This window comes from Gadus morhua, chromosome 22 (genome assembly GCF_902167405.1).
Source record: "Gadus morhua chromosome 22, gadMor3.0, whole genome shotgun sequence".
In the NCBI taxonomy this organism is placed as follows: Eukaryota; Metazoa; Chordata; class Actinopteri; order Gadiformes; family Gadidae; genus Gadus; species Gadus morhua.
Window position 1 is genome coordinate 18980125 of NC_044069.1, and position 27648 is coordinate 19007772.

Consider the following 27648-nt stretch of genomic DNA (forward strand, 5'->3'; position numbering starts at 1 on the left):
TGCTGATTGATATCGCTGGTCTTCGTTCTTGCTTCTGACCCTCTTCTTTATTTACACTCAGCACATCAGGAGTTACAGGAAGGACAGTGATGGGTATTGTGAAACGGAGCAGGGGGTTAACATTATGAGAGCTACAGTATATAAAGAAAGAAAAAAGGATTGCACAGAAGTATGAAGACATCAGAGGACCTGGAGTTAAACACCGATGTCCAAGGTTATATAATTTAAATGGAAGTCAAGGAAGAGAATAATATCTTGGCTGGGGAAGAAGGATAGCGATGTAACTGAGTCAAAGGTAAAAAGGTAAAAAAACATTAAAAAACAATGCCTGAGGGTAGGAAGTCCACTGCGGTCACCGGTGGGCTATAAAGTGAAGAAAGCTCTATAACTTTCTCTTTGTCTTTTGACATTTGGCATTTAACAAACAGACGACACAGCTCTAATGAGCCGAGGCGGTAGAACGATTGTACAACTCTCTCGCAGCAGTCTCTGAATATCTGGTGAAGAGTTTCTTTGGATCCTGAAGGGAGAGGAGGGGAGCAGGGTGGCTTTGAGGTCTGCAGGTCTGGGCTCCGCCCCCAGCCCGCTGTCTTTGGCTCGTCGCTCCGTGGCGTGCTGCTGCAGTCAGACGCTGGGGTCGTGGGGCGGGACGTGGACCGGCCCCGGGACAGGGCGATGGAACCCGGGAGGCCGTCCCGCCGGGAATTAAAATATCTTCTTCTTTTTGTTCTTCTCCAAGGTCCTGCAAAGGATCATGAAGACCAGGGTTCAGGAACGTCCCCTGACCATGGAATCCCCAGCCATCACCCATCACCCATCACCCCGACAACGCAACGGCATCCCCATGTTGAATCTAGGGATGTGAATCTCTTAAACGCAAAAAAACAACTACCTGCCAAGTAGTTCCAGTCAAATTGACTGTTCAGCCTTCAAAACGAGAGCTGGTAAATTATGGAAAACACGGTTATATGCTATAGACCCTAGAGTATCTGTGGTATAAAGGCAGGGACGAATTTCAAATTATAAAGATGTACAATGCATAAGGTTAGCTCTCTGGCTCACAGCTGAGCGGACTAGAATACCTCCCATTGCCAACTTGTAGTTTAGGCCCGTCCTATTTACTGGAGGAGTGAACAACGTTTCCGTTGCATAAGAACCTTACGGGAGGGTAATGATTGTTCCAGGTATTAGTCAAACCCTCAGGCGTCACCAGGGAAACAAAGTCATGGCTTGTGAAAAACGTTATATTTGGATTGTAAAACACATGAAAATCTAAACAAATGGTCTTCATTTATTTTCTTTGGCAATTGACCGTGGAATAAGCGGCATAATGCCCTCAGAGTTGATCATTATCAAGAATTAATGGACTTCACGGAGGCAACCGTGGACACGGAGGCAGGCCTCCTCGTCATCCATTAATCCCTGATCATGGACACCTCATCCCTTACTTATGCTTGTGTATTGTGTACATTGTTTTTCTGTACATGAATAATAATAATAAAAAAAACTAATAGTGCTAGAGAACCAATATTAGTTCTGTCCGTTAACTTTTGTTTATTTTAATGGGGAAAAAGGTTAATGGGCGAAATGTAAAAAAAAAAAAAAAAAAAAAAAAAAAAAAAAATCGGCTTTTACCCTCGGGACAAATAATATAATATTCTGACCCATCCCTAGTTGAATCTATCTCAAAATAAACGAGTCTGAACACATCCGGTCTGAACACATCTGGTGTCAACACATCCGGTCTGAACTCGTCTAAAGAAGACAATGTCATGTTGTATCAAAATGAGATTCAGCCTATTGATTTGGTTTAGGCTTAGGAAAGCTGACCAAACAATAACAAACCCCAGTTTAAGTCGAGTCCAGTGTAAGATTCCTCCTCACGGCCCCTTGTGATTCATCACCTCCCCCTTAAGAGGGCAGCAGCCCCCAGAATGAGTGCAGTGTGCAGGGTGGCTCTGTGAGCGGATTACCTGGAGGCCTCCAGCTTCTGCTGCTCCAGCTGCCTCTGCTGGGCCTCCCACTGGGCCTTCTCGTCCTCGTGCTGGCGCCTCTTCTCCTCCAGCTCCCTGTGCTGCGCCTCCAGGTTCCTCTTCATCTGCTCGTGGCGCCGCTGGAGCTGCACCGGGACCGCATGCTAACCGTTAGCACCTTCTAGTGATCATCCTAACTTTATTGACACAGCGACCTTCATGCAGGAAATAGCAGCCTGGAGAGCATCCTGATCACGAGAGCTCACATCCTGTTTGGCTGAGTTGACTCCATGCCATGCTTACTTGAGCGTGACTGAGATAACTCACGCCAACACTGTTTAGCCAGCGTCTGCCTGTATTTCCTTCAATTACGACGCAGTCCCTGAGTACATGGGCATTTCAGGAAACTGATCAGTGTGGCGAAACAGAAGGTCAGGTGATCAGGAGGCTCTGCAGGCTCAGCTCAAAGGGCTTCACGTTTTAAAAAGGGGCAGTAGGCAGGAGTTAAGCGCCATCATTTGAGTGATACTTGCTCCGCTATAAGTGAGTGAAATGTTCTGAAAAGATCTGTTTTGGTTGACCGCACGCCTGCGTCTGTGTGAGACTAATCCTGGTTAATTCCAGACTAATAAGGACATCTGATTGGACTCGATTTGTTTAGGGAATCCATCCTGCCTGTCAATAACAGGTGCTTGAAGTGCAACACTGACTTCCTCCCTCAACATGGAGAGGAAGAGAGAGAGAACGGCACATTCGAGTTCTGCCGTAGTCTCTTTCCAACTCTGGAATATTACCTACAGCAGCTCAGTCAGAGTTTGCATTAGAGTGATTTAAAATGGATTCAATCCCTCCTCCTCCCCCCACTGATGGTATATCAAGCGCACCTCAGCCTCTGAGTCTTTGAGCTTCTGGATCTTCTCCTTGACCTTCATCTCGAACACCTGTTCCATTTCCATCTCCATCTTCTTCATCTTGGAGACGTGCTCCCTCCTTTCCTCCTCCATCTGGGCCAGAGGACTCCTGGGGACACGCAGGGGAGAGGAGCATTCATATCGACCTCGGGAAGAGCCCGTTCCACAAGCTAAAAGTCCTCCCTGTGTTTCTGAGCTGCTTGTCAGAATGGACGGTTAGCAACGACCCAGTGGTACAGTAACGCACCACATACAGAGACAGCAAAGGAACATGGGAGGACTTTCACTTTGTGAACCAGGAGAGCCACTGTTCAACATGAGTCAGAACACCAGGTGCATTAAGCTTCTGACACTAGGCACTGTGCACTAGGGCAGGTCTAAGGCCGCAGGAGCAGGTCTAGGAAAGACACAAGGTGTGGAAGACCCCAGCGGGCTCAGGAGGAGAGGATAGACCACCAACGGGGCGGTGAGAATAGCTGCTAGGATGCACAGAGAAATAAGAGAAATGCAGTTCCTTTAAAATCGACACATTTAAAAACAGCCATCTCCTCAATTTGAACAAATGTTTCATTGAGAAGGTCAGAAGATCTTTCAGAGGCTTGGAGTAGACGGGTTGGGACGTGAGAGGAAGGGGGGGGGGGGGGGGGGGCAGGGAGAAGGTGTAGGGGGCATAGCTCTGGGAAACCGGCCAAGAGAAAGCAAGATAAAAACATGAACCCAAAACAAACTTACATGCCGTCATCTGTCTGGTTTCTAGAGATCAGAAACAGAAACAGAAAAACACACAGGCTCTCGTCATGCTGCAAATGGCCCCATGCGTGAAGACAGCTCAGCATGTCAGCAGGAGCTGGTCATAGAGTTACACGGGTGCTCCAGCCTTTGGTATTGTTAAGGTGTGTTAAGGTACTGTTAAGGTGCTGTTAAGGTGCTGTTAAGGTGTGTTAAGGTGTGTTAAGGTGTTGTTAAGGTGCTGTTAAGGTGTGTTAAGCTGCGGTGGACAATTGAACACTAAGTACCTCTCATGACAGTGGAGGGCCTTGGACACTGAGGCTATGGTGGGCTTTGATTTAAGCTTCCAATGGTTGAAAACAAAGAGCTATTTTCTTTCAAATTATAGAAACATTGTCTTATGGGCATCCGTCTCCAAATAACAATAATAGAGTCTAGTTTGACAGGAAGGTCTCAGCCAACTCTCAGCTATGAGAATTGGACCTCTGTAAAATGTATTTATTTGAGTTTCCTGTGCCTGCCTCTGTAGGAAACCGGCCCCTGGCTGATCCCTGACCAATCATCTCCTCCCAAATTGGTTTGGGAATTCCATCTTGGGTGGCAATCACAGATGCCTGAATGCAACATGCAATCATCAGTGGTGGAGAAACGCAGAGAGGATGAGGTCTGAGAGCCCCTGGACTGAGAGCCTCTGGAGTGAGGTCTCTGTGTGGCCCTGACCTCCAGACCCTGACCCCCAGACCCAGAGCAGCGCTCCTCTGGAGAGGTGTGCGGTGAGGACCTACTTGGTGAGCTGGCCCTTGTTCCTGTTGTTGTCCACGCCGTTGTAGGTGACGGCCGCCAGCTTGCGGCTGCGGTAGTTCTCGTAGTGGACGTTGTTGGTCACGTCCTTCAGGTCCTGCATGTGGGTTCTGGAAACAGGCGGCTGCTCAGAATCTGACAACTTCAACGCACGGCTGAATCCCTGATTATGCAATGGGTTCATTGGTCATGCCGCCGATTTCGGCCAATCAAGATCATTCGATGAATTGTGTCAAGTGCTGTGCGGTGGTTCCCCTTTAACGGGAGCCGACGTGAACGCCACGGTCCCCAGGCAGCGAGGGAAGGCCTTGGCAGAAGCCGGCGTATGCTGTGGCTGTAAGGTGCGGGCGTACCTGATGAGCATGTTCCGGAGGATGGTGAAGTCACAGTGCTCCCCGTTCTCCACTGAGGCAGGGGCAGAGAGGTGGAGGGGTTAGAGGAGGTCTCACACAGTGAGGAGCCCCGGGGGAGCAGATATCGGGAGGGCCCAGACGAGGAGCCCTGGCGTTAACCAGGACAATGAAGAGGGACCCTATAGAAGAGCGACCTGGTGTGTGTGCTGCCTGCCGTGTCTCCACCCTCTTTCCCGTTCACCCCTGAAGCCTTCACAGGAAGCCCTTCCCCGGTCCGGGAAGACCCTCAGTTGGATTCCACCCTACCTTACGCCCTCACCGTTTTAAATATCCCATTATATGCTTTTTTTATTTCGGCCAAACCAATTTCTTCGTCCAACAACCGGTCCGTTGTCATGCGTTTGATCAAGTAGACCTCGGTTCAGTCAAACTGCCAACACGAGGCAATTGTTGCTCATTAAGGAAACGGGAGTCAGTTGGAAGGCTGCAGTACAGAAGACCGTCAGCAGAGGGCCTCTGTCACTTCCTCTCACACAACATATTTACAGAACTCCCTCACAGAAAGCCCCACAAACAGACTGTTGTGGCTTGCATAGCTTTCAGAGCGCCTTGGCCTCTCTCCCACCCCTGCGCCACTCTTGTGCTGTCATGGGGCCAAACAATGTTTTTGGTGTTGAAATAGTCACTCCCCACAAGGGCGGGAAAAAATGCTGGTGGTGAGAGTTCCCCAGGCAGCTGCAATACCACCGACCTTCCACTGGGGGGCAGAGTGTCCTGCTCAGCCACTGATGTCACCAACCACTAGGTGTGACAGCTAGACAAGGACGAGCTCAATGAGTTACAGCGCTTCCCCTCGTCCACCCTGCATTGGCTGTACTAGCCCACTCCGGCAGGGCTGGAGGCTACGTGCCGTAGAGGAGAAACAAACTGCCTGGTGTCCCCAGTAAACAACGCTCACAGCCCACACTATCTGCAGAAACGGTTGAGAATCAAAAGGTCACACTAACTTCCTCGACATCTCCTGAATCCTCTACGCTTCCTGTCCACACAGCTGGCTCGTACCAGTACATGTGTTGAGTCGCTTTTGTGTGAACCAATCCTTAAATCCTTAAAAAAAGGGGGTTGAAACGCATTCGTCCTCGGGTTTCGTAGCACAGAAATATCCTGTTCTACTTGGAAATGAGCGTCACCTTCCAGAGGTAAAGATACACAGTGACAGCCAGTCCCACAGAGTCGTTCTCCTTAGTGACTCCCTCTTGTGGCTAGGAAGCCCCCTATGGCTCATCCATGTGCTCATCATGGTGCAGCTCCACCTCCCACTCCCTCTGTAATCCCAAACAGGCCGTCCTCTGAGAGCTGCTCTGGTGGCTGGGTCTAGATTAGTTACAGAGCGTTTCTTCTGAGTCACGCCTTGATGCGGTGCCCTTAATTCAATACATATCGGTCGTGTAAATCTGAGCCCGTGTATCGGGCCTTGACGCAGCTTCCTGGGCCAAACCAACCATCTACTCTCACATCCTGTGTGCTGAGAGGCAGCGTGTGAACACGTATGACAGCGTCTTGATGTTTGCATTATTCACGTAGTGGTTCGTTGTTTGCTTCGTACCGTGTTGAGTGATACGGTGGATGTGGTAGTTGGAGGTACAGAAGTTCTATGGCCATGAGGCAGAGGGAAGGGAGGTAGCGAGTGCTTAGCAGGCGGTTCTGCTCAGACAAGAACGCGCGCTACGCCAAGCATAGCATTGAGTTCAGATCAGATAACAAATAGCGTTCACATGTCGGTTTCAGCTCACTGGAGCACAGCAAAAATTGTAATAGCCCTTCACATCTGGAACGGTTAGCGTCTCTGTGACAGACGTGTCAGCCCTCTACAGCCCGCCCCCCCCTGAAGCCTAGAGAACAGCCCAGCACTAGGGGGACCTGAAGCCTAGGGAACAGCCAAGCAGAACCTGACGCTTCAACAGCCTTTAAACAGTCACACAGGTCGGCTGACAGATCAACAGACTTTGGGCAAAATAGAGAGAATTGTAGAGATGGTAAAACAGAGACGTAGGATTGGCAAACAGGGTGCAAAACAGCTAAGTAGAACAGTTGCTATAACAGAACAAGGGAGAGTTGGCTAAACAGACAGCCCTATGGATTTAGCTAAATGGAGCAAAATCAACGAGCGATATAGACTGGGCCAAAAAGAGAAGCCTTTGGTCCACTTTAGGAATCGATCGATGGCCTCTCACCTTCGGCCACGCCCCAGGGGTACTGCCGTCCCCGCACGCGCTTCCCGTTGACCTCGATTATCGTGTTGCTGCCGACCACCGCCAGGGGCAGGCGCTCCTGCGGGGCCAAGGGAGGGGGGTGGGGGGGGGTGTTAAACAGCTGAACCACAACGGATACACAACGCAAAACTGGAACAGCACTGGCCAGCATGCAAACAAACATGACGCACATATGCAAATGTGTGCGTGTACGTGTTGACACAATTAGAAGCTTTCGGTTGTGTGAACTAAATGTGTGCAAGAGTTTGAGATGACCACTAAATGGACCAGCCCAGGTGTGGAACGGCCTTATGCAAGAGTGTGTGGGGGCACGGTGGGCCCACGGCAGCAGTGGAATGCACTGCCCTACATCCCATCTACAAATGGGTCGATATGTGTGGGTGAGGCCGCCCAGTGTCAGAGCCAGCCCACCCACACGCTCCCACAGATGCCCCTAGGGGGCGGCCGGGGGACTGCCAGCACAACCAACCTTGATCTTCTTCACCAGCTTGATCTCCTCCTCGTCGTCCGTCTCGGGGAACTCGTAGATCCTGATTTTGTGCTCCTGGATCTCCCGCATGATCTGCAGATGACAAGCGGGGTCTTTAGCTACCGACGCAGGCGGTGACGTCGGGCTGGCTGTAGTAGACACATCCTAACTGCATCATGTCAACTCAATAGATTAAGGGCTCTGTTAATCACAGAACTACTCCAACAACAAAATGATTCATGTTGAAAGCATACAACCCAACAAAATCTTCAGAATATGATTTTCCATGCATTTCAATTTAATTTAAAACGTGAGATTCATGTTAAATGCCCTCTGAGTAGGCTCATGATGGGGCCTTCTGAGTAGGCTCATGATAGGTCTTCTTAGTAGGACAGGGTCCACTTAGTAGGATCATGATAGGGTCCTCTGAGTAGGGTCATGATAGGTCCTCTGAGTAGGGTCATGATAGGTCCTCTGAGTAGGGTCATGATAGGTCCTCTGAGTAGGGTCATGATAGGTCCTCTGGGTAGGACAGGGTCCTCTGAGTAGGGTCATGATAGGTCCTCTTAGTAGGGTCATGATAGGTCCTCTGAGTAGGGTCATGATAGGTCCTCTTAGTAGGGTCATGATAGGGTCCTCTTGGTAGGGTCATGATAGGTCCTCTGAGTAGGGTCATGATAGGTCCTCTGAGTAGGGTCATGATAGGTCCTCTGAGTAGGGTCATGATAGGTCCTCTTAGTAGGACAGGGTCCTCTGAGTAGGGTCATGATAGGTCCTCTGAGTAGGGTCATGATAGGTCCTCTGAGTAGGGTCATGATAGGTCCTCTGAGTAGGGTCATGATAGGTCCTCTGAGTAGGGTCATGCCCTCTTGTATTGACGACGTCCGAGTTGGCGCAGCTGGGGTTATACTCTCTTTAACAGATTGATGAACGTGTCTTTAACTGATGATGGTTAACCACTGGTTAGTATTATTATATTGTTACTATGATTACACTTACTACTATCATAAGTCTTGGTGTCAACCACTTCTTGTACTGTCAGATTTCCATGATCATCTCTCAGTGCCCGTCTGCTCGCTCCTCACAGAAGCTTGTGTTTCGTCAGCAGACAGAGGTCTTGCCATTCTTCTTGCTCTTTGCAGGGGAAACGGTCTCCCAATCTGTCCAGCAGACTGGACTCGCCTCACAGACCCAAATCACCACAACTCAACGGAGTTTAAAACGGTAATGGAAACGCAACTCAACGCGCAGTGGTTTGACTGAGCACGGCCGAATGTGCCAATACATATAGCCCAGCCCTGGAGGACTGGCTGTCAATCAATACCGCGTGTCAATAGTCCAACAGAGGCCAGTCGATACACCCAGGAAGGGGAGGTGCGCGCGCACGCACGCACGCACGCACACGCACATGCACACACACACACACACGAAAAAGAGGATCCAGAAACAACGTTGCTGGAAGACATAGCAACACACCTGCTTCTTGAACTGCTGGCCCTCCTCGGGTGTCATGGTGTCGGCCTTGGCGATGAGGGGGATGATGTTGACTTTCTCGTGTAACCGCTTCATGAACTCGATGTCCAGGGGCTTCAGCCTGGGGACAAGCAGTGCGTGTGGGGGGGGAAGGGCGGTTTTATTAGCTTAACATTTGAACCCAAGCGTAACATTAGAACAATGTTAGGTTATAAAGGATAAGAACCCGCTCGGTGACTAAACCAAGGTCACCGTCTCTCCTGGATTTATGCTGCTGGCGGTTTACATTCAGGGCATTCATTCAGAGCAGTGTTACCACTGATTTACCTGAACTAACCCTCATTGCATCCTTCCCCGCCCACCCCTCAGAGGAAAGAAAAATAAGCAAGGAATTTATGTTATTCAATTAGGAATAATTATAAAATTTGCTCTGCGTCGTAAATGCCTTCCGTTATCCAATCAGGCCCTGCGTTAGCCCACAGCGAACAGAGAGTAGGCCCTAACACAGAACCACTGGAGGCTACACCACCCTGAGGCGTGTGGCTGACCAGGGCCAACGTGAGGAACCACACAACGCAGCTGCTGGACCGTTTGTGTGCGTGTTGAGCAGGGGAGACCACACAGTCACAGGGGCCAGGTGTGAGCGTGTGTGTGGTCAGAGAGGGGCTCTCCAGGTCAGCGGGCTCAGACCAATGTTAGTACTGCCAGAAGGTGGCCAAGCTAGCAGAGAGAGATGCCCTCTACTCTCCATCAGCAGCCTGTCTACCTCTACAGAACAGGCTGCTGTGGAGACGCTTCATATACTCAGACCCTATTGTACTTTATACACGAGGAAGGTCGCATTAGTACACATTAGTTATTATGAGAACCAATGGTTGTTTGTCGGATGTCATTGCCTCTACTGTGATGGAGTTTCTAATGGTTTGGTTCAACGTTTTGTCCCCCCCTGCATTGGCTCTGCTAATGTTAGTAGCTCATGTAATGGTGGACAACCAAAGCCTTCATCCATCGGAGAGGGCCACCTACCCGTGTCCGGAGGGGGCGATGAAGTAGAGACAGCAGTGCACTCTGTTGTCGGGCATCAGGCGTCTGTTCACCCGCGACTCGGAGTTCAGGTAGTCCTCAAACTTGTTGTCAATGTGGTCGATGACCGGCTGCCAGCTGAGAGGGGGACAAGACAGGAGTAGATCAGACGCCGCCAGGAAGGATGTCCCTTCATGGAAGCTGTACCCCGCTGCGATCAACTGTAGAGCCCTCAAACATTTAATAGAACGATTGATAACTAGATGTATCCACCGAGAGGGAAACCACACTGTCCACGACATGAACCCAACAAGACACTGCCCTCTTCACATCAGGGCAAGGCCAGAACAGAGCGGCACTGCAGGCACTGTTCATGGTTCTACTTTACTACAAATCAAATAATAACTACTGCCTGTCTCACTGCACCCAAAGGGTGTCTCACAGCTTTCGGCCGCGGCGGCCAGCCTTACCAGTCACTGTTGTCCACGGCGTCCCCGAAGCCGGGGGTGTCCACGATGGTGAGCAGCAGCTGGACCCCGCCCTCCTTCACCAGGACCTTGGACTGCTCCACCTGGAGCCATGCAAGGAGGGGGGGGGGGGGGGGGGGGGAGGACCGTGTCAGCAGTGGAGGAACAGCATCATCCTCCTTATTTTATTTTCCCCTTGTTCCATCAGTTCCACACAGTCCATTTGGCCCAGACACCAACTCGTTACGGTACCGGGATCATCACCGGTAATGTTGGCAAGAACAAGTGTTTCCATTGGGTAGAACCGTTTGGAACCGTTTTTGAGACATCTCTGTCCCTACAATTCCGGCTATCGGGTCGTTTTGGAGCGCGAGACCCAACACCTACTTCTCGAAGTTTACTTTCAATTCAGTTATTGTGTTGAAGATCCAATGACAGCTCTATAGATATAGCTAAGAAAGCGATATGGTATAGACATTTCCCAGGGAGTCTGTCTATAGACAAACGACAACATAGATCTCTGAGAAGAATTACATGAATTCTGAGTAGAATTCCTGTAATGCAACGCACAGAGAGACCCTGGTTCCCCCCCCCCCCCCACCCCCACGTGGGAGACCTCCATTCATATACAGTGTCACGTTAGACAAACGTCACACACACACACATACACACGTATGTAACCACCAGCTGACCTCAGCACTTAGAGCCTCGTCACTCTTCACAGTGAGAGCTAACCCCAGCCCACCCTGTCTTTCCTCTAGTCTAGTGAAACAGCATGCAGAGGAGTTTGAGCCAACTCCATGCTGTTCTGCCCCTGGAGAGTAAACCTGTGATTGGGATATTCATTTTGGGTGGGTCAAAAACAAAATGGCCTACAGGCCGAGTAGATCCGACTCAGACCGAACAAGCATCCATGTCTTGACTCCAGCAGCAGAACCCCCGCACGCGCTGGAGCGTTTTCCATCTCCACCTTGAGGAGAGCGAAACCCTGTGACACACAGGGCTCTCATTACGTGGAAACATGCAACAACTCAATCCAACAGATTATTCCCAGCCAATCACAACACGCCGTCGGCCCACGTAAAACTGCTCCCTTGCCAATAGCAGTGTACACTCATTCATGCTGTTCCGAAGAACAAACAATGGGATGTATATGTGAGGTGTGAACAACCACAGCATTGAGCCGAGGTGTCCCTGTGTGTGGCATGGACCGCTGAGCCCCAGTGTGTGTGTTTCCCAGAGACAGAGAGGGACTGTGTGAGTGCCAGGCCCACAGCAGCTTAACCAGCACATTGTAGGGTCAGGACCACCGTGAGACATTTGGAGTGTCTCCGACGGGAGACACATTAAGAGGCCATTTCAAAAGCCATAATGGGAGGCTGAGGAAGACCCAGATGACCACATTATCATAGCTTGTAGTGCACACACACACTGAATTTTATCACATTGAGCCGTTAACCGTAATTTAAACAGCGCCCTTCGGTTGTCATGGAAACCAGTGACTCGAGTGTTCTCCATCCCATTCAACGGTATGTGGTTGTGTATATTGCACAGACCTGGCAATATTTACATAAGCAAATGGTTATACTTTGACGGGAAAAATGCAAATGACTATCATTGTTTATACATTTCTTTTGATGTAGAAATATCAATGCATCCAAGCTAACCGCCACTGTAGTGAGAAAGGTGGTACAATAACAGGAGGGAGACAGCGTCTTATTAAAGCCCTTATCTACCTTCAGCCCATCCTTCATATCAGGACAGCCGGACCCGTCTCTCCTGTTATAGCAACCTGCAGCGCCTGCTCCCACAAAAGGAAGAGTAGAGAGCCAGCTATAAGGCACTACTGGTCGCAGGACAGGAAAAGCCCATAGTCACTGAGGGCATTTCTACATTGAAATAAGACATTATGGAGACTTTGGCGCAGCAGCTGAAAACACACGACTCCTTTAGAAGCACTGCTGCCAGTGTGCTCACAGCACCACTCCTGTTTAAGTAGGCCTGCGTGGGCGTCAGGTTATCACAATGGAGGACTCCCCGTTTAAAAGGCCACTTCATTAGCAGGTTATCTACCTTCCTGGAGGGGACTCACACATGATATGGGGGATTAAGGAGATAGGGGGGGTCGCCGAGGGTCACCGGTCAGCAACCTGTGATCAGTCTTCTAATCACAGGTTCCAGGACAGTGGGGGAACATCACCATGCTTGACTGACTACCACCGTGTGGGATTATTACTGCCATTTATTTTGAATAAGAGACTGTTCTCTCTACAAATGGGCAATGTTTGAAGAGTAAATCAAAGTACTCCCTCGCATGAGGAGGGGCTAGGCTACTGTAACACCGGCTAATGGAAAGCAAATGCTAGCCAACCAACTCTCCTTCTGGAAGCTGAAAGAGGAATCTGGAATCAAACAAACCAGTTGAATTTGGCCATTACACACAGATAAAAACATATCACTATGTACTCTTTAAATCATTATAATAAAAAGGACAAACAGAAACCCTTCAACAATGTTCCCAGAGAACCAATCAGTGTGCTCGAACGATTGCTAGATTTGAATTGGCTAGGACGGTATTGCCCCAACTTTAGCCCCGCCCCCTACTTCAGAAACAAACCTGCACACACTAGCCTGGGTCAGAAGGTAAAGCCTACCCAAACACAGTGGCCTGGGTCAGAAGGTAAAGCCTACCCAAACACAGTGGCCTGGGTCAGATGGTAAAGCCTACCCAAACACACAGTGGTCTGGGTCAGAAGGTAAAGCCTACCCAAACACAGTGGTCTGGGTCAGAAGGTATAGCCTACCCAAACACACAGTGGTCTGGGTCAGAAGGTAAAGCCTACCCAAACACAGTGGTCTGGGTCAGAAGGTAAAGCCTACCCAAACACAGTGGTCTGGGTCAGAAGGTAAAGCCTACCCAAACACAGTGGCCTGGGTCAGAAGGTATAGCCTACCCAAACACACAGTGGTCTGGGTCAGAAGGTAAAGCCTACCCAAACACAGTGGTCTGGGTCAGAAGGTAAAGCCTACCCAAACACAGTGGCCTGGGTCAGAAGGTATAGCCTACCCAAACACAGTGGCCTGGGTCAGAAGGTATAGCCTACCCAAACACAGTGGCCTGGGTCAGAAGGTATAGCCTACCCAAACACAGTGGTCTGGGTCAGAAGGTAAAGCCTACCCACCATCTACCTTGAGCAGCCAGACTAGCATTCATCACACACTGCCTGGAGCTCTAGACACGACTCCGACCCCAGTCACCTCCACCATGAGGAACACACAGGGGTTCAATCCAGGACCTTGGGTCAGGACTGTGCGAAAGGCCGGACGGGAGTTAAGGAATAAGGGCAGGGGCTAAAAGGCAGTGCTGGGAAGTTATTTAGAGCAGCCGGCATTTCTGCTTAAAAATATTAATAGAAAACATGTCCACTTAGGAAATGGTAGATGTAGCCAGTATTTGTGGGAATAAGTGGGAAGGAAGATCTGTTTTGCTTCACTGTGAAGTATTTTTTCCATACATTGTATAGCATTGTTATGTTGGCTTCGGCAGAGTTTGGTATCCACTTTGAAGACGAATACAGAAGGCTTTTCTTTCAGACTCCCACTGCCTTGACTTGGAACAATGCTGGTTTGGCACAAGTTAACATGGAACGCTCCACAACTATCCACGCTTTGTGAGGATCCTTTGAGTGTCTCTTGGCATTCCACCACAGAATGAGCCCAGCCACAGACTCGTCTGTTTCAACAACAGGCTGGCCAAAGTCAGTGAGCTCATGGGAATAGGATGAACAATATGGCCCGCTTCAGCTCTATAGAATGAGCGTACCATCAGTTTACTGATTCAATTAGTATCGGCGGACCACTTCAGCATTACTGTCTGGCCTGCACAGCATGTGCTTATTAAACTGGAAATGAACAGAATCCCGTTCCACTTTTTATTCCTGCAACCATAAATTCCTGAAAAGGGAATTGCATCGGAACAATTTATACACAAACTGCTGATTATACACAAAGCTTTTCTGGCAAGGGCCATGTCTGTCTGTTCCAACTGAACAATCACTAGCAGAGATCTGAGCCACCACCTTCAATGATGTTACTCCAGTTTAACAACCAGCAGAGATCTGAGCCATCACCTTCAGTGATGCTACCCCAGATGAACCACTAGCCGGGATCTGATTCATCACCTGTCAGTGACGTTACACAAGATTAACAAAAAGCTCCGCTTCTATTGCAGGCTTTGAATCAAAACAAGGGCAAGTGTTACAGAGGACATCCCAAAGTGCTCTATTGTATTGCAATGGCATGACTCGGAAAACCAATGGGGACCACAACTATTTAAAATGCAATCAGTATGTGGTTCCTGGAGGGAGGGGGGGGGGGAGAGGGGGAGGGAGGGAGGGAGAAGCTCTGTGCCCTGTCTCACAGCGATTTGTTCTTCTGTAGGATAAACAAACATTGTTCAGCAGCTTTCCTTCGGCCCAAACCGCCCGGGATCTTAAACTAACAAGCACAGTTTATCATCAGCGCTCTGAACAGTGGCCCTCCTGTGTGAGAGCACACTGTGGTGGAGCTGAAGGAGGAAGGCCACCTACTGGGGGCCCAACACCCCTACTACTGTGCCGCAGGCTCGCACACGCCACGGCTTACTTCACCTCTGAAGGCCAGCGAGGGGCTGTAATGGGCAGGTGGACTAATTGCTGGTGGCGTAGGGTGGATTAGAGGGATTAAGTTCACAGGGAGTGCCAGGCTGCAGATCACCGGCAGCAAAGCCAAGGGAAGCCCCGGTCACCCTGCTGCAGGGAGCTCAGACCAGGGCCGCTACGGGGCCTCTCCAGGAGGGCAGCCTCGGACCAGGACGCCACGGGGCCCTCTCCAGGAGGGCAGCCTCGGACCAGGGCCGCTACGGGGCCTCTCCAGGAGGGACGCCTCAGACCAGGGCCGCTACGGGGCCTCTCCAGGAGGGACGCCTCAGACCAGGACCCCTACGGGGCCCTCTCCAGGAGGGAAGCCTCGGACCAGGACCCCTAGGGGGCCCTCTCGAAGAGTGAAGCCTCGGACCAGGACGCCCTATGGGCCCTCTACAGCAGCAGGTCATGTCAGATGCCCCCCTCAAAAGGAGAAAATTGCTTAAATAAGAAATTAAAGAAGCAAACCCAGTTCCTTTTGGCTGACAGCGGAAGGTCTAGGATCAAAATACCATGATGTTACTGCACCCAAGTTAAAACACACTGCGTCTATTTGGTCCATTTTGTATTTCCTTATAATGAGAATATGTATTATTTCTGATTATTGATGGAAAGATAGAACTAAAAGTAGATATTACACAAGTACAGTCAGGCTCATCACCAATGACATCAGCCATGGCTCAGCAGTTTAATATGGGCGGTATGGCATAGTAACACATGCAACTTTAAAGAGAAAATGATCCATTTGTTACGTAAAAACTAATAAATAAAAACAAATATCTGCATAATATGAAATATGGAAATGAGCTTACACAGAATAATGCTAATTGAGGCTAATAATTGGTGAAAGCCAATTAGCATTTATTATTATTATATTATTAACATTTGACTTCAAATTGAACAAAGAGCAGTTCTATGATTTTCTCCTCGACAATGTCTCCGATATATTGCTCCTCTTTGGTATGATTTCCCTTTGTGGTCAGCAGAATCTTCCCACATTCTAATCGATCATTATTCATACAACCATCATAGTTCCTCTAGAAGATACTGACTTCCCTAAGCAGCATGATAGAGCTGAGCACGTAAGAGGCTGCACTTGATACTGAACACCTACACTACCCCCCTGAAGCCTGCCTGAATGTCATTAACAAGGGTTTGGTGTACAGTGAATTGAATTGAAACATCCCTTCTGCAGTTTCCTATCCAGTCATTACGGATGTCAGCAATAAGAACCTTTCTTGCATTGTGAGGCGTGCTCAGTAAATGTGGACCAACTGGTTTGCATTGTCTTACATCAGGGGTGGTAACATCTAGGAGGGGTAGCCTAGCCAAGAGACAAGATGTCAGAGTGGGCCGTGACGCATCTACAACATTCTGAAGGCTCACCTGCCTTAGAGAAAGAGGGCACACCTGTATTACGACAGCCCCGGGCCCTGACACTGGGTCTGGACTGAGGAGGAGTCACACAGCACGGAGCCAGCAGAGGGAAGGGCCTCGGCTCAACCCAATGCCAGGTCCACAGCTTGTGTTTTAGCATTACACAGACTTACACCCTCCTCCCCCCATTTCCCTAACGAACCAAGAGGAGAAACTCGGGTCATAATGGCCATGGGATGAAGAATTTATCCTTACAGAGGAATGAATGTTTTCTGTCAGAAGAAGCAGCTGGATACATAACAATAGGAGAGGTGGAAGGAGGAGGGGTCGAGGTGGGAGGAGGAGGAGCTTTACCTTGACAGTCTTCTTGATTCTGTGGGAGGGGCCAGGGTACTCGGGCGAGTACAGGTCTGTCAGAAAAAGGGAGTTGATCAGCGTTGATTTCCCCAAGCCGGATTCTCCTGGTGGAACAAAGACACAGAGAGAGAGAGAGGCGTGAGTGGGAGGCTCTGGGCCTAGGTGGAACGATACAACACAACGTCCAGATGTGTATCTGGGGCAGATTCCAAAGACACGGCTCGCCATGTCACATTCTTTGCATGTTTGACACGCAAACATTTTACTAAGGGGATTTCATTTCCTTCTCTTTAAGCTTGTTTTTTCCCCTTTTCTTTTTAAGGCGGACAAGCTTTAACATGAGATGAAGACAGGTTTATACTCCCCCAAATTCTTTTCCGTGTCTGCATTTTCAGGAATCCAATCAGGGAGAAGTGGGGAGATTGGGAAGGCTTTAGATTGGGAAGGCTTTAGCCGTGACTCAATCACTGTGGTTTTGGGTGTTTTGGGAGTGTGGGAGCAGACACTGGAAGGATACAGCCCTGTGTGTGCACGTGCACGGTACTTCTGTTGGGAGTGCACGGTACTTCTGTTGGGAGTGCACGGTACTTCTGTTGGGAGTCCACCGTGCTGAACACTCAAGCCAACCACAGGGAGGGGAACATGCTTCCCCATGAGCCCGCAGTTATCGAGCTACATCCATATGCTTAAGGTGGAAACAGACACTTCCTCAATGAAACACAATGAACCGAATGAGACCAGACAATCAGAATGACTCACTGCACGTTTTGGACTTTAGGGTTAGGTTGCTATTCAAATCTGCAACGCTTATACACGAGAAACAACTGTAGAGTTGACCTCAAGACATGTTGTCACCAGACATTCCCTCCTCCCCCATAAACTCCCCTCTCGGCTCAAGGAAATGCACTGGGACGGGGGTGATGGCTCCCAGGTGGGAGTGTCTAGTGTCTAAGGGCTGAAATCTAACACCTCCGCAACAGTGTGACTGCCACGGTGTGTGGAGAGAGCGGGGCCAACGGTGCGGACCCTGGGGGGCCAGCGGGGAGGACCCCGGGGCCAAACAAAGGGAGCAGTGTGTGGCTGGGCGAGGCGGCCCACTGCCTGGCACGGTGCACTGGGCTGCTCCCGACCTTTGAGAGGGAGAAGCGGCCCTGCCCGGTGACATCACACCACAGCTGCCCCAGCAGGGGGGGGGGGGGTCCTCCTATACCACGTCAGACCCCTGCACTACAGCAGAGGTTCCTGGTACCAGACGCTCATTTCACAGCAGCTGGGAATTATTAGATTAATTTCATGATCCTATCATAAGTAACTCCTGGTGGACATCCGCGTGTTGACGTTCCGCATGTTGCAAGACTAAATGTTTGCTTGTGTGTTGCTGTGAAATAAAGCCAGTGTCAAAGTAATGAAGAGGGTTTGGGCCCTGAAGCGCACAGGGTACCGCTCCCGGGCGGAGATTCTTGAGCTACGTTCCACGCCCGGCATCGAGCCACTGGGCTCGGCGGTACGTGGGAAGGGAATGGAAAGAGGAGACGAGAGCTGCACAAAAGGGACCGTTCTCTCAACACGCTGCATCTCAATGTTCTACCACAATCATAAATATTTCCCCAAGAGGGTACAGACACATTGAACTCAAATGGGCCCGACATCAAACCATGTTGACGGTCTGTTGTGGAGGAGCCACGATCTACACTACATAATTCAAAAGGTTGTTTTCCCTTTATTTGACAGGATGGTCTGGGGGGGGGGGGGGGGGGGGGGGGGGGTAAAGGGTGGTCTTGTGCAAACATTGGCTAAAATTGATGTCAGCTTGAATTAAGAAGGCCAAGAGCAGACGGCTGCCCGTTTGAGAGGGGACAGGGAGCTGGCCGTGTGGTATACATTCAGGCACATAGTGCAGAAAGGGAGGATGCAATGTTCTGCAGGTTTATGAGCCAGAAAACAGCTTCTCTAACCATGGGTTGTGATGAACTCGGTGGTGCGGGCGTTTGGGAAAGAGTCTGCAAACAGTTTGTCATGCTGTTTTCATACCTCCACAATGGACGGTTCAACTAGAATCAAAGCCCGGCTTGGGGAAGATACAGGGATCCTTCCCTCTCAGGAGGCTCATCCTCCTTAGGGCTGCGCCTCCTGAAGGCCCTGGGGGCCCGGGGCTGAGCCTCCTGAAGGCCCTGGATGCCCGGGCCCTTGCTGGGGCCCAAAGCCCACCAGAGAGGTGGGGGGGGGGGGGGGGGCGCCGGCGTGCCCACTGCGGTTCGGCGGGGCGGTCTGCATACTTCCTTTAAAGGAGATTTCCAGCAGCTGTATAAACCATGTGGGCTTTTTCCAGAGGAACTTCCCCAGTGCAGGCAGGGGCGCTGGCGGAGGGGAAGGAGGAAACGCTTGGCTTGGAGAGAGAGGCGGGGAGAGAGGGGGTGGGTTGGGGGAGAGAGGGGGTGGGTTGAGGGAGAGAGGGGGCGGGGTGGGGGAGAGACATCCGACGGGCTACTTGAATGCCGTTTGATTCATACCCTCACAGAACACTGCCAAAGTCAAAGTGTTGTGTTGCTGCAGTCGTGGAAACTGTAAACATCCAAAAGGGTCGACAGCGGGGGATTGATTAGACTTCCACGGAGCTCTGGGTCATTTGACAATAATCTGGATAAGGGAAAACAGGACTCTTATTTATAAAATACATGCGAACTCTTATCGTGTGTATATTTATAGAGCAGTTAACATCGTAGACAGTCTAGTTGTCCCAGAAGTCCGGAGTGATTTCGCAGCGAAATTCTTTAAAGAAATAAGGGGGAATTACACAGCAGACATTTTTGACCATTTAGTTCAAGGACCCTAGACGAGCTTCTGCTGCTCCCACCACAAGGTTGGTGCTGCATGGGACGGTAGCATGGGACGGTAGCATCATGGGACGGTAGCATCATGGGACGGTAGCATCATGGGACGGTAGCATCATGGGACGGTAGCATCATGGGACGGTAGCATCATGGGACGGTAGCATCATGGGACGGTAGCATCATGGGACGGTAGCATCATGGGACGGTAGCATCATGGGACGGTAGCATCATGGGACGGTAGCATCATGGGACGGTAGCATGGCACTGGGGCACTATCTTTCATATGAACCAAGGCTTTCCCACTGAACTCTGGGTGCAAGTAGCACAATCCCAACGCCTCATCTCCTCCTGGCACTTGACGTTTGCCAATTACACAGCTATTCTAATTACATGCTTTGCACAAAACCCGTGTGCGACGGCATTTCCTGACTGCTCGAGTGAGAGGAGGCAGACGGACATGCGTGACGGCTATCCCAGACAGAGAGGAGGGACAGGAATGCAGTGGAGGAAACATGGGCACCAGGAGTCATGACGGGGCACAGGAAGTGACATCACGCCTGGCTTGTTACTACGCCTACCTATAGCTCTGTGCCGCACTGGGCTGGGGGGTCTATCTGCCTGACAGGCGGCCGAGGGCAGCTGGGTGAATGGAATGTGAGGCTGTATGTGAGTAAACACGCAGTCCTCAGACGCTGTGTTGAGCCTGAGCGACTGTAGAGACAGCAGTTCATGTTTACCGTAGTCATCCATTTCTAGTGCAGTCACGAAGGGAAGTAGCAAACAATCGTATGCGCTACTTATTCGTTTGAGGAACGCATCTCAATACCTCCATCATAGCCATTATTATTACCCCCCTGTTGGATTTAATGGAGGAATATGTCTCCTAGAGATGTATATCCAAAGCATAGTAGTGAATTTAAGCATTACTTTAACCGATCCAAGCATAACAGATTGTGTTACATTTCCTCCACGATGACCTTTACCCTCAAAGTTATTTTTGGAGGGAAGCCATATCCACTTTGAGACAACATTTCATTGGTGCGTCATGTACTATAGCTTTCCAAAACATCCACATGATGTTACAATTATATGATGCAACATTATTTTATAGTTGGATTATACATATATTCATCTCATATATATATATATATATATATATATATATATATATATATATATATTACCCGTTTATTCAATTGGTCAAATGATTTGATTAACCAATCACTGACTGAGTGACCGCATGATTGTAGCATGGCATTGGCCATGTGGGGTTTGAATGATAATGTCAACATTAGTTCTCGTCAATATTAGCTTACAACATCCCTTCAAGCAGAGAACATTTGAGATAAGTTAATATACATTGTATACATTAAAGTTAACAGGGCGTAGTATTCCCAGTTGCCTGATTAAAGTGTCTAGTATTCTAAATGTCTTTATCGTTAACGTGTCTCTCTACATGTCCTACAGCTAGAACCCACACTAGCTCAAGGCCCACATCAGAAGGGCCAACCTTACTGTCAGCCTGGAGCATCACAGCATTCTGTAGAAAGAGATCACAGATGGACACTTTATCCAAGACTGCATTCTGTGATCAAAGCTGCAGATGGATTTGCCATGACAATCTCATGCACTTTTAGTCAATTTTCCAACATTTCCAAACCGTTTGCACGATGATTAGATTTCTAGACTCAAGCTTGGCGTGATATTCACAGAACCACAGACATTAAAAAATTGAGGCCCGTTCTCAAGCGTGACACGGAGGAAGTTGAAAGGCTAAGGAAACCTGTGATGTTTCAGTTTGTTGTGGAATGTGTAAATGTGTGTTATAACCCTGGTTCCTCAGTACCGCCGCATGCAGCTGGATGCTGCTGAGCTAAAGCCATCGCTAATGTGGTGGAGCAGCCAGCTGCCTGGGCTCTCAGGCCCACTGTGTCGGTGAAACTCAACGCCCAGGGACATGAATGAAGCGTAAAGAAGGAATGGCTATCATTATTTGTGTGCCAGGACAGATTGGAACACTGGTCAGAGGAGATGCAGCGATATGTTGGCCAAAATGTGTCCCATCGCTACACTAGTGAACCAACAAGTTGTTGGTGCAATTTGGTCAAAACTCAACAGAGAAAGTTTATACACAGCTGCATACTACATCAAGACTTTGGCTGGAGGACCGGGAGGAGTAAAGATGAGGTTTGAGGGAGTCACTCACCCACAACCATGAGTGTGAACTCAAAGCCTCTCTTCACCGACTTCCGGTACACTTGGTTGGGCAGATTGGCGAAGCCCACATAGCCCTCCAGGTTCTTCTGTTGCTGTACCAAGACCAAGACAAACAGCTTCAGCACCGACTCACAATACACACAAGTAGATAAGCATCACCCAGCGCCAGACAGCAGCGGGATATTAGATTACATTGTCAATTGTAAGCACAGCTAAATAGTCATTAGTCTCATGTTACAAGGCCTATTGACAGAAACAATATTTTGGTTAATGCTGTATAGTTGATACTCAATAAATGAGCTGCTGCCGATGTAATGAACGTAGTTTATTCATACTTACAGCTGTTCAAAGGGAAAGGTTGTCAGCGCAAGGGTGACGCAGAGAGGAGGTGATCCAAGTGAATGAATGAAGCAGGAAAAAAGCAAAAGGCACATTAAGTTATAGTAAATATTACAATCACAGTCAAAAATACATTAAATGATCTGGTGTCCGTCTAGCTGTCCAGCCTGATTCTGACCACCAAACAAATCACTGGAGTACAAATATGAGACAGAAGAGAGACTGTAATAATTAGAGCTGTCAAGCGATTAAAATATTTAATCGTGATTAATCGCATTAATGTCATAGTTAACTCACGATTAATTGCAAATTATCTATGCTAAATATCCCTCGATTTTTTTGTCCCATAATTCTTCTCATTTTAATTCTCTTATCAACATGGTGAAGTGCATCGGCTTGCCTTCTGCAAATGATTTTTTATTGATAACAACATTGGCATATACTGATCAAAACAGGACGATACAAAAAAAGAGCCTATAGTGCAATTAAACGACTGCTTTGAACAAATGTCATTTGAACATAGCAGTCAGGCTACTGCTTCTTTGTTTTGAGCCAAAGAAAAAAAAATATATATATTTTTTTTTTTTATTTTAAATAAAATAATTGCGTTAATTGCGCGATAATTTTTTTAACACCGTTAAAATTGGTTTGCGTTAACGCCGTTAATAACGCGTTTAACTGACAGCTCTAGTAATAATAACAGTCAGGCAGGCCCTAACTTCGTTAGGTGGGCCTGCTTCGTATATGTGGGCCTAACTTCGTATATGTCATTCAGTTCCCCGTACCTTGGTCGGATGGATTATACCGTGAATGAGATGTAAACATGGACCAATTGTCTTCACGTCTGTGCACTGAGTAACAGCTTAGATTTACTGTTTTACTAAAGCAACAATTTCCCAGATTTGGTGAGTGTATGCTTTTACTAGCTTTATATTCCAAGCAATACTGAATCGGTAATAGTCAAGTTGGTTTAAAAATACCCTTTGAAATTAACATTTGCGTTGGTGGGAGTAGTTTTGATTAACACAAGTCTAGTATTTTGACAAGCGATCAGAATGAGCTCAGTGAAGAGACCACTCTACACAGTGATGCAACGAGAAACCATTATCCTCTGGGCGTATGCATCCTCTGCTTGACAAGACTAAATCCAGAAATGTGACAGCCTCTTGGAAATGTTGCTGTTAAAGCAAGCTCACACCGTCTCCCCACCACTTCCTGTGTTGAAGACAAGTGACGAATCGCAGATCACTTGAATGTTCAGCAAAGTCACAGTGAGGGAATTGGCTGTGAAACCAGCAGAGAGCTGAACAAGATGTTTATCAAGGCTGTGAGAAACGCAGTTTCACAAAACCATTCTTATTTTCAGAACATCTTAACTTAAGCACCCTCTATTTCTCGTGGGATTTTTCTAATTGTATCCGTGAACGACTACCAGCTGCTAAAGTACAACAAATGAAAACCTAAAACACCAAGTTCAGCCTGCCTGTATCCCAATAGACTAAATAGAGTTGATCAAATGCTTTAGGAGGCGGAATAGCAAGAGTTGTATAACTTTGAATGGGGTACCAGGTTTACCATTAAACTTTCATAAAATTAATGAAATCGGTTCTTTCTCTCAATTCAACGCGAACCTGCAGTAGGAAATGAAATGATTTCTCCAAGCTCCAAACAACTTTGAATAATAGCTTACAGCAGAGTTACTCATTGATCAACTCATTGATCCATGTTGAGAACAACTATAGTCCCTCTTTTTGGCTCATCCACCGCAAAGTGTTTCTGACCTCACGTGAAATCAAGAGAGAGCAAATCTTACACTGCCAGAGTACTAATAATATCAGAAATGGCTGGAAGAGTTGTATTTTCTGACTAAGAAATATACTGATGGTACCGTAACGTTCCATCGGTCGCACAGCATTGCAGAGATGTGATTCACTTGTTTATCTGAAAATAAAGCTGCACAACTAAACTAATGTAAATATATACGTTTTGACAATCAGAACTGTTCTTCATCTCGGGGAGATGATGAGGGGGGAAGCTTTATACAGCTGTACGTTATCAATGGGATACTTCAAAATGTAACAAGAATTGAGCTCTAGAAATGGCATTGCAATCTCAAATGAATCACAACATTTGATAGTTTCTCCCTATTCAGAGGCTGCAAGGACGTCTATCTGCATACTTCTACCAGACTTCCTTTTACAACTAGACAAAAAGGGATAGAGAAGACGACGTCACTTTTAACTAATGACAAGCTGACCGCTCCCAGATAAATCAGACTAATCAACATTCTTCATCATGAAAGAATGTTAGTATGCCTAATACCAGATACCTTTGAAAATATATATTAGCTAGTGCTGCTAGTCAATGGACATTTTGGATAAGTTTGGGAGCTTGACTAGTCAAATATATCAATAAAAAGGCGCATGAACATACTAGTAGTAGTAGTATGTGCAGCTAGTATCAGCTGTTTCATCCGCTCACAGTGGTATTTGAATGTCATGCACACCACGCAGCACTATGTTCAACATGCACTCTGGCTCTGCTGTTCAATAGACTACCACCCCCTCCCGTCAATTTTAACTCAAGTAAAATGGATTAGTATGGCCCTTAATCACAGTTACAGTCTTAAAGAGCTTAACAGGCAAATTGTGTAGGTCTGCAATGCCATAAGCTTCTATATTCCTTAAACTCTAGTATTAAAAGTGTCTGCTTCATCTACTCTATAGGTGCCCAGTGCGTAAAGATAATAAGTTGTGTTGATTGTCAATTTAATTTTATTACAATTACAAGAAATAAAGCTAGGGCTAGTGGAGTAAATGACAATGTAATGATGATTCATACATAAACGCACACGGGACATCCTACACGACGAACGGGGATCAAACCTGGATGTAATCTCGTTGTAAAGTGTGGCAAACGTTACCAACCATAACAGACTACCTGTTGACATGCTAGCAGGCTAGTCTAACTTTAACCTAGATACGTAGACGGACTGCCTGTTGACAGGCTAGCCTAACATTAACCAAGTTACGTAGACTGACTACCTGTTGACAGGCTAGCAGGCTAGCCAAACGTTAACCTAGCTACGTAGACTGACAACCTGTTGACAGGCTAGCCTTACTTAAACCTAGATACGTGTATATAGCGTAACTTAAACCTAGCTACGTAGATAGCGTACACTGTAGTCACTCACTGCTATGGCACAAAGTTAAAGAAACACTTGATGAGCTTGTATCGACCAAGCTGCACAATCAAACCGAAAAACTCAAACAACCCGTACTACAAGTAGTACTGTAGTTGTACTACATGTAGTAGTACTACTCAAACATGTTAGTACGGACATGAAATATCCCCCTACTCCAGGAACACATTATGAACTGATCTGTGAGTCCCAGGAAACAGCAGACCGACCAGAGGCGGTGGGGCTATACACCCTTCAAATACATCGTAAACTTGTAGATTAATTTATTTAGTTATCAGATTAGTGAGGTAACTGTTCTAATTGGGGATTTTAGTGCGCTTACCCATCATGCTGCTGTTCCGGTCCGCCTCGCTGCTGCCCTCAAGCCTCTCCGCGTGCGACATCCTCTCTCTCGCGCTCGGCGGTACTACTAACGTCGGTTAGGAGAGGGAGAGGAACACACGTAGATATTTTAGCGTAGTGAGTGACTGAAGAACACCGTTCCGTTCGTACTGATATTTCCAATAGTTCAGGGAAACTGCGTAGAATGTCGTTGGTGAATACCAGCACAATGCAACTAGCAAAACAACTAACTAAATAAATAAATAATTAAATACGTACATAAATACATAATATATGTATGTGTTCATATTATTATTTAAGGTTAATGAGAGAAATTTACGAAAGCTTAAAGAGGTTGGGATACGGATTAAGAGACTTATGCTTTTTATAGATAGACTTGATTGTCAAGTTTTCTTTTCTTTTTTTTTTTGTTTCTTGGTTCAGCTCAAGTCGATTATTATTGGTCTGGTTTGTCATTTACAAAGCATCTCGAATTGACGAAGAGCTGCGAAGAGTTTAGCTCATTCTCAATCTCAATATTCATTCAAGCTAAAAAGAACTATTTGAACAAACGTGTAGTACGCCATCTCTCTCTCTCTCTCTCTCTCTCTCTCTCTCTCTCTCTCTCTCTCTCTCTCTCTCTCTCTCTCTCTCTCTCTCTCTCTCTCTCTCTCTCTCTCTCTTTCTCACACACACACACACACACACACACACACACACACACACACACACACACACACACACACACACACACACACACACACACACACACACACACACACACACACACACACACACACACACACAACATCACACACGTAAAGTACAGGCAGGCATCGTATCTTCCACATTTTTATTTCAGTATTCATGAATGCATCAGTCGGTCTCATGGGAACATAGGACCAATAGCGCCATCTAGAGGATGTTTGAACACATTCATTAACACATTAACCCGTTTCATGATGAAACAGTGTTCCACGTCTCGATATAGCCGAAATGCAAATCGTATGGCACTAGATATCTGCTGGCTGATGAGAGGGTGGGGGTCTACGGATGAGCAGGCCTGGCCTCCAGTCACTGTACTGCTAAATATGCTTCTGGGTGTAAGATGGATCCTGAAGTTTCAACCCCAGTGTTACCCTTCATGAGCAGAGGGCAGTAAGGATTTGTAGATTCAGCAGGAATACATCAAGAATTATTTTTTTCGCCCAACCATTGAATTATCCAAGGGCTAAAAGTTAAAACCCCTTTTTACCTAAGCAACTGTGCTCTCACCCTTACTGCCCACCCACTGATTACTAAAACCCCTTCTTCATTCAGTGACTCATTGATTCAGTAGCATATTTATCATTTTGAACAAAGTCTATCTCTACACAGAAAAATTCATGTTATTGATATAATACTGTGGTGTTTCTTTAGTACAGGATATATGTATTGGGAATACACATACGTTTCCCACTGCTATGAGATCTCTGCCATATAAGAAAAAATAACAATTTTGTTCTTTGTCAAAGAAGATTCGAACATATCCCTCAATGCAGTGTTGGGATGGTATCTCTCCCTGTCTTTATCCTTTGTAGCTCATGGTATCTCCCACTGTCCTAACCCTTTGGCTGCTGTAGCCCAGTGAGAGACGCGAGAGGCCCCACTTCCATGTAACCATACCATGTGTTGTCAGGATTACTCCAGCAAGGATCGCAGGATCTCTTCTGAAAAGGATCAGTGAGGAAAAATTATATGCAGGCAGACACACACACACACACACACACACACACACACACACACACACACACACACACACACACACACACACACACACACACACACACACACACACACACACACACACA

General features: G+C 47.7%; 1 protein-coding gene across 2 annotated transcripts; it reads right to left on the bottom strand.

Moving 5' to 3' along the window:
* Positions 1–25949, bottom strand: LOC115535665 (septin-7). Of its 2 annotated transcripts, XM_030347065.1 has the most exons (15): positions 25800–25949; positions 24319–24320; positions 21926–22028; positions 16886–16992; positions 10476–10576; positions 10009–10143; positions 8986–9103; positions 7510–7602; positions 7002–7098; positions 4768–4819; positions 4399–4524; positions 3617–3637; positions 2858–2993; positions 1974–2119; positions 1–742 (listed from the first exon to the last, which is right to left on the bottom strand). In XM_030347065.1, the coding sequence occupies exons 1-15, from the start codon at positions 25858–25860 to the stop codon at positions 706–708; spliced, it is 1335 nt and encodes a 444-aa protein (XP_030202925.1). In that variant the 5' UTR covers positions 25861–25949; the 3' UTR covers positions 1–705. The 2 variants fall into 2 exon arrangements, with proteins under 2 accessions (XP_030202925.1, XP_030202926.1); XM_030347066.1 differs by lacking the exon at positions 3617–3637.
* Positions 25950–27648: the final 1699 nt, after the last annotated feature.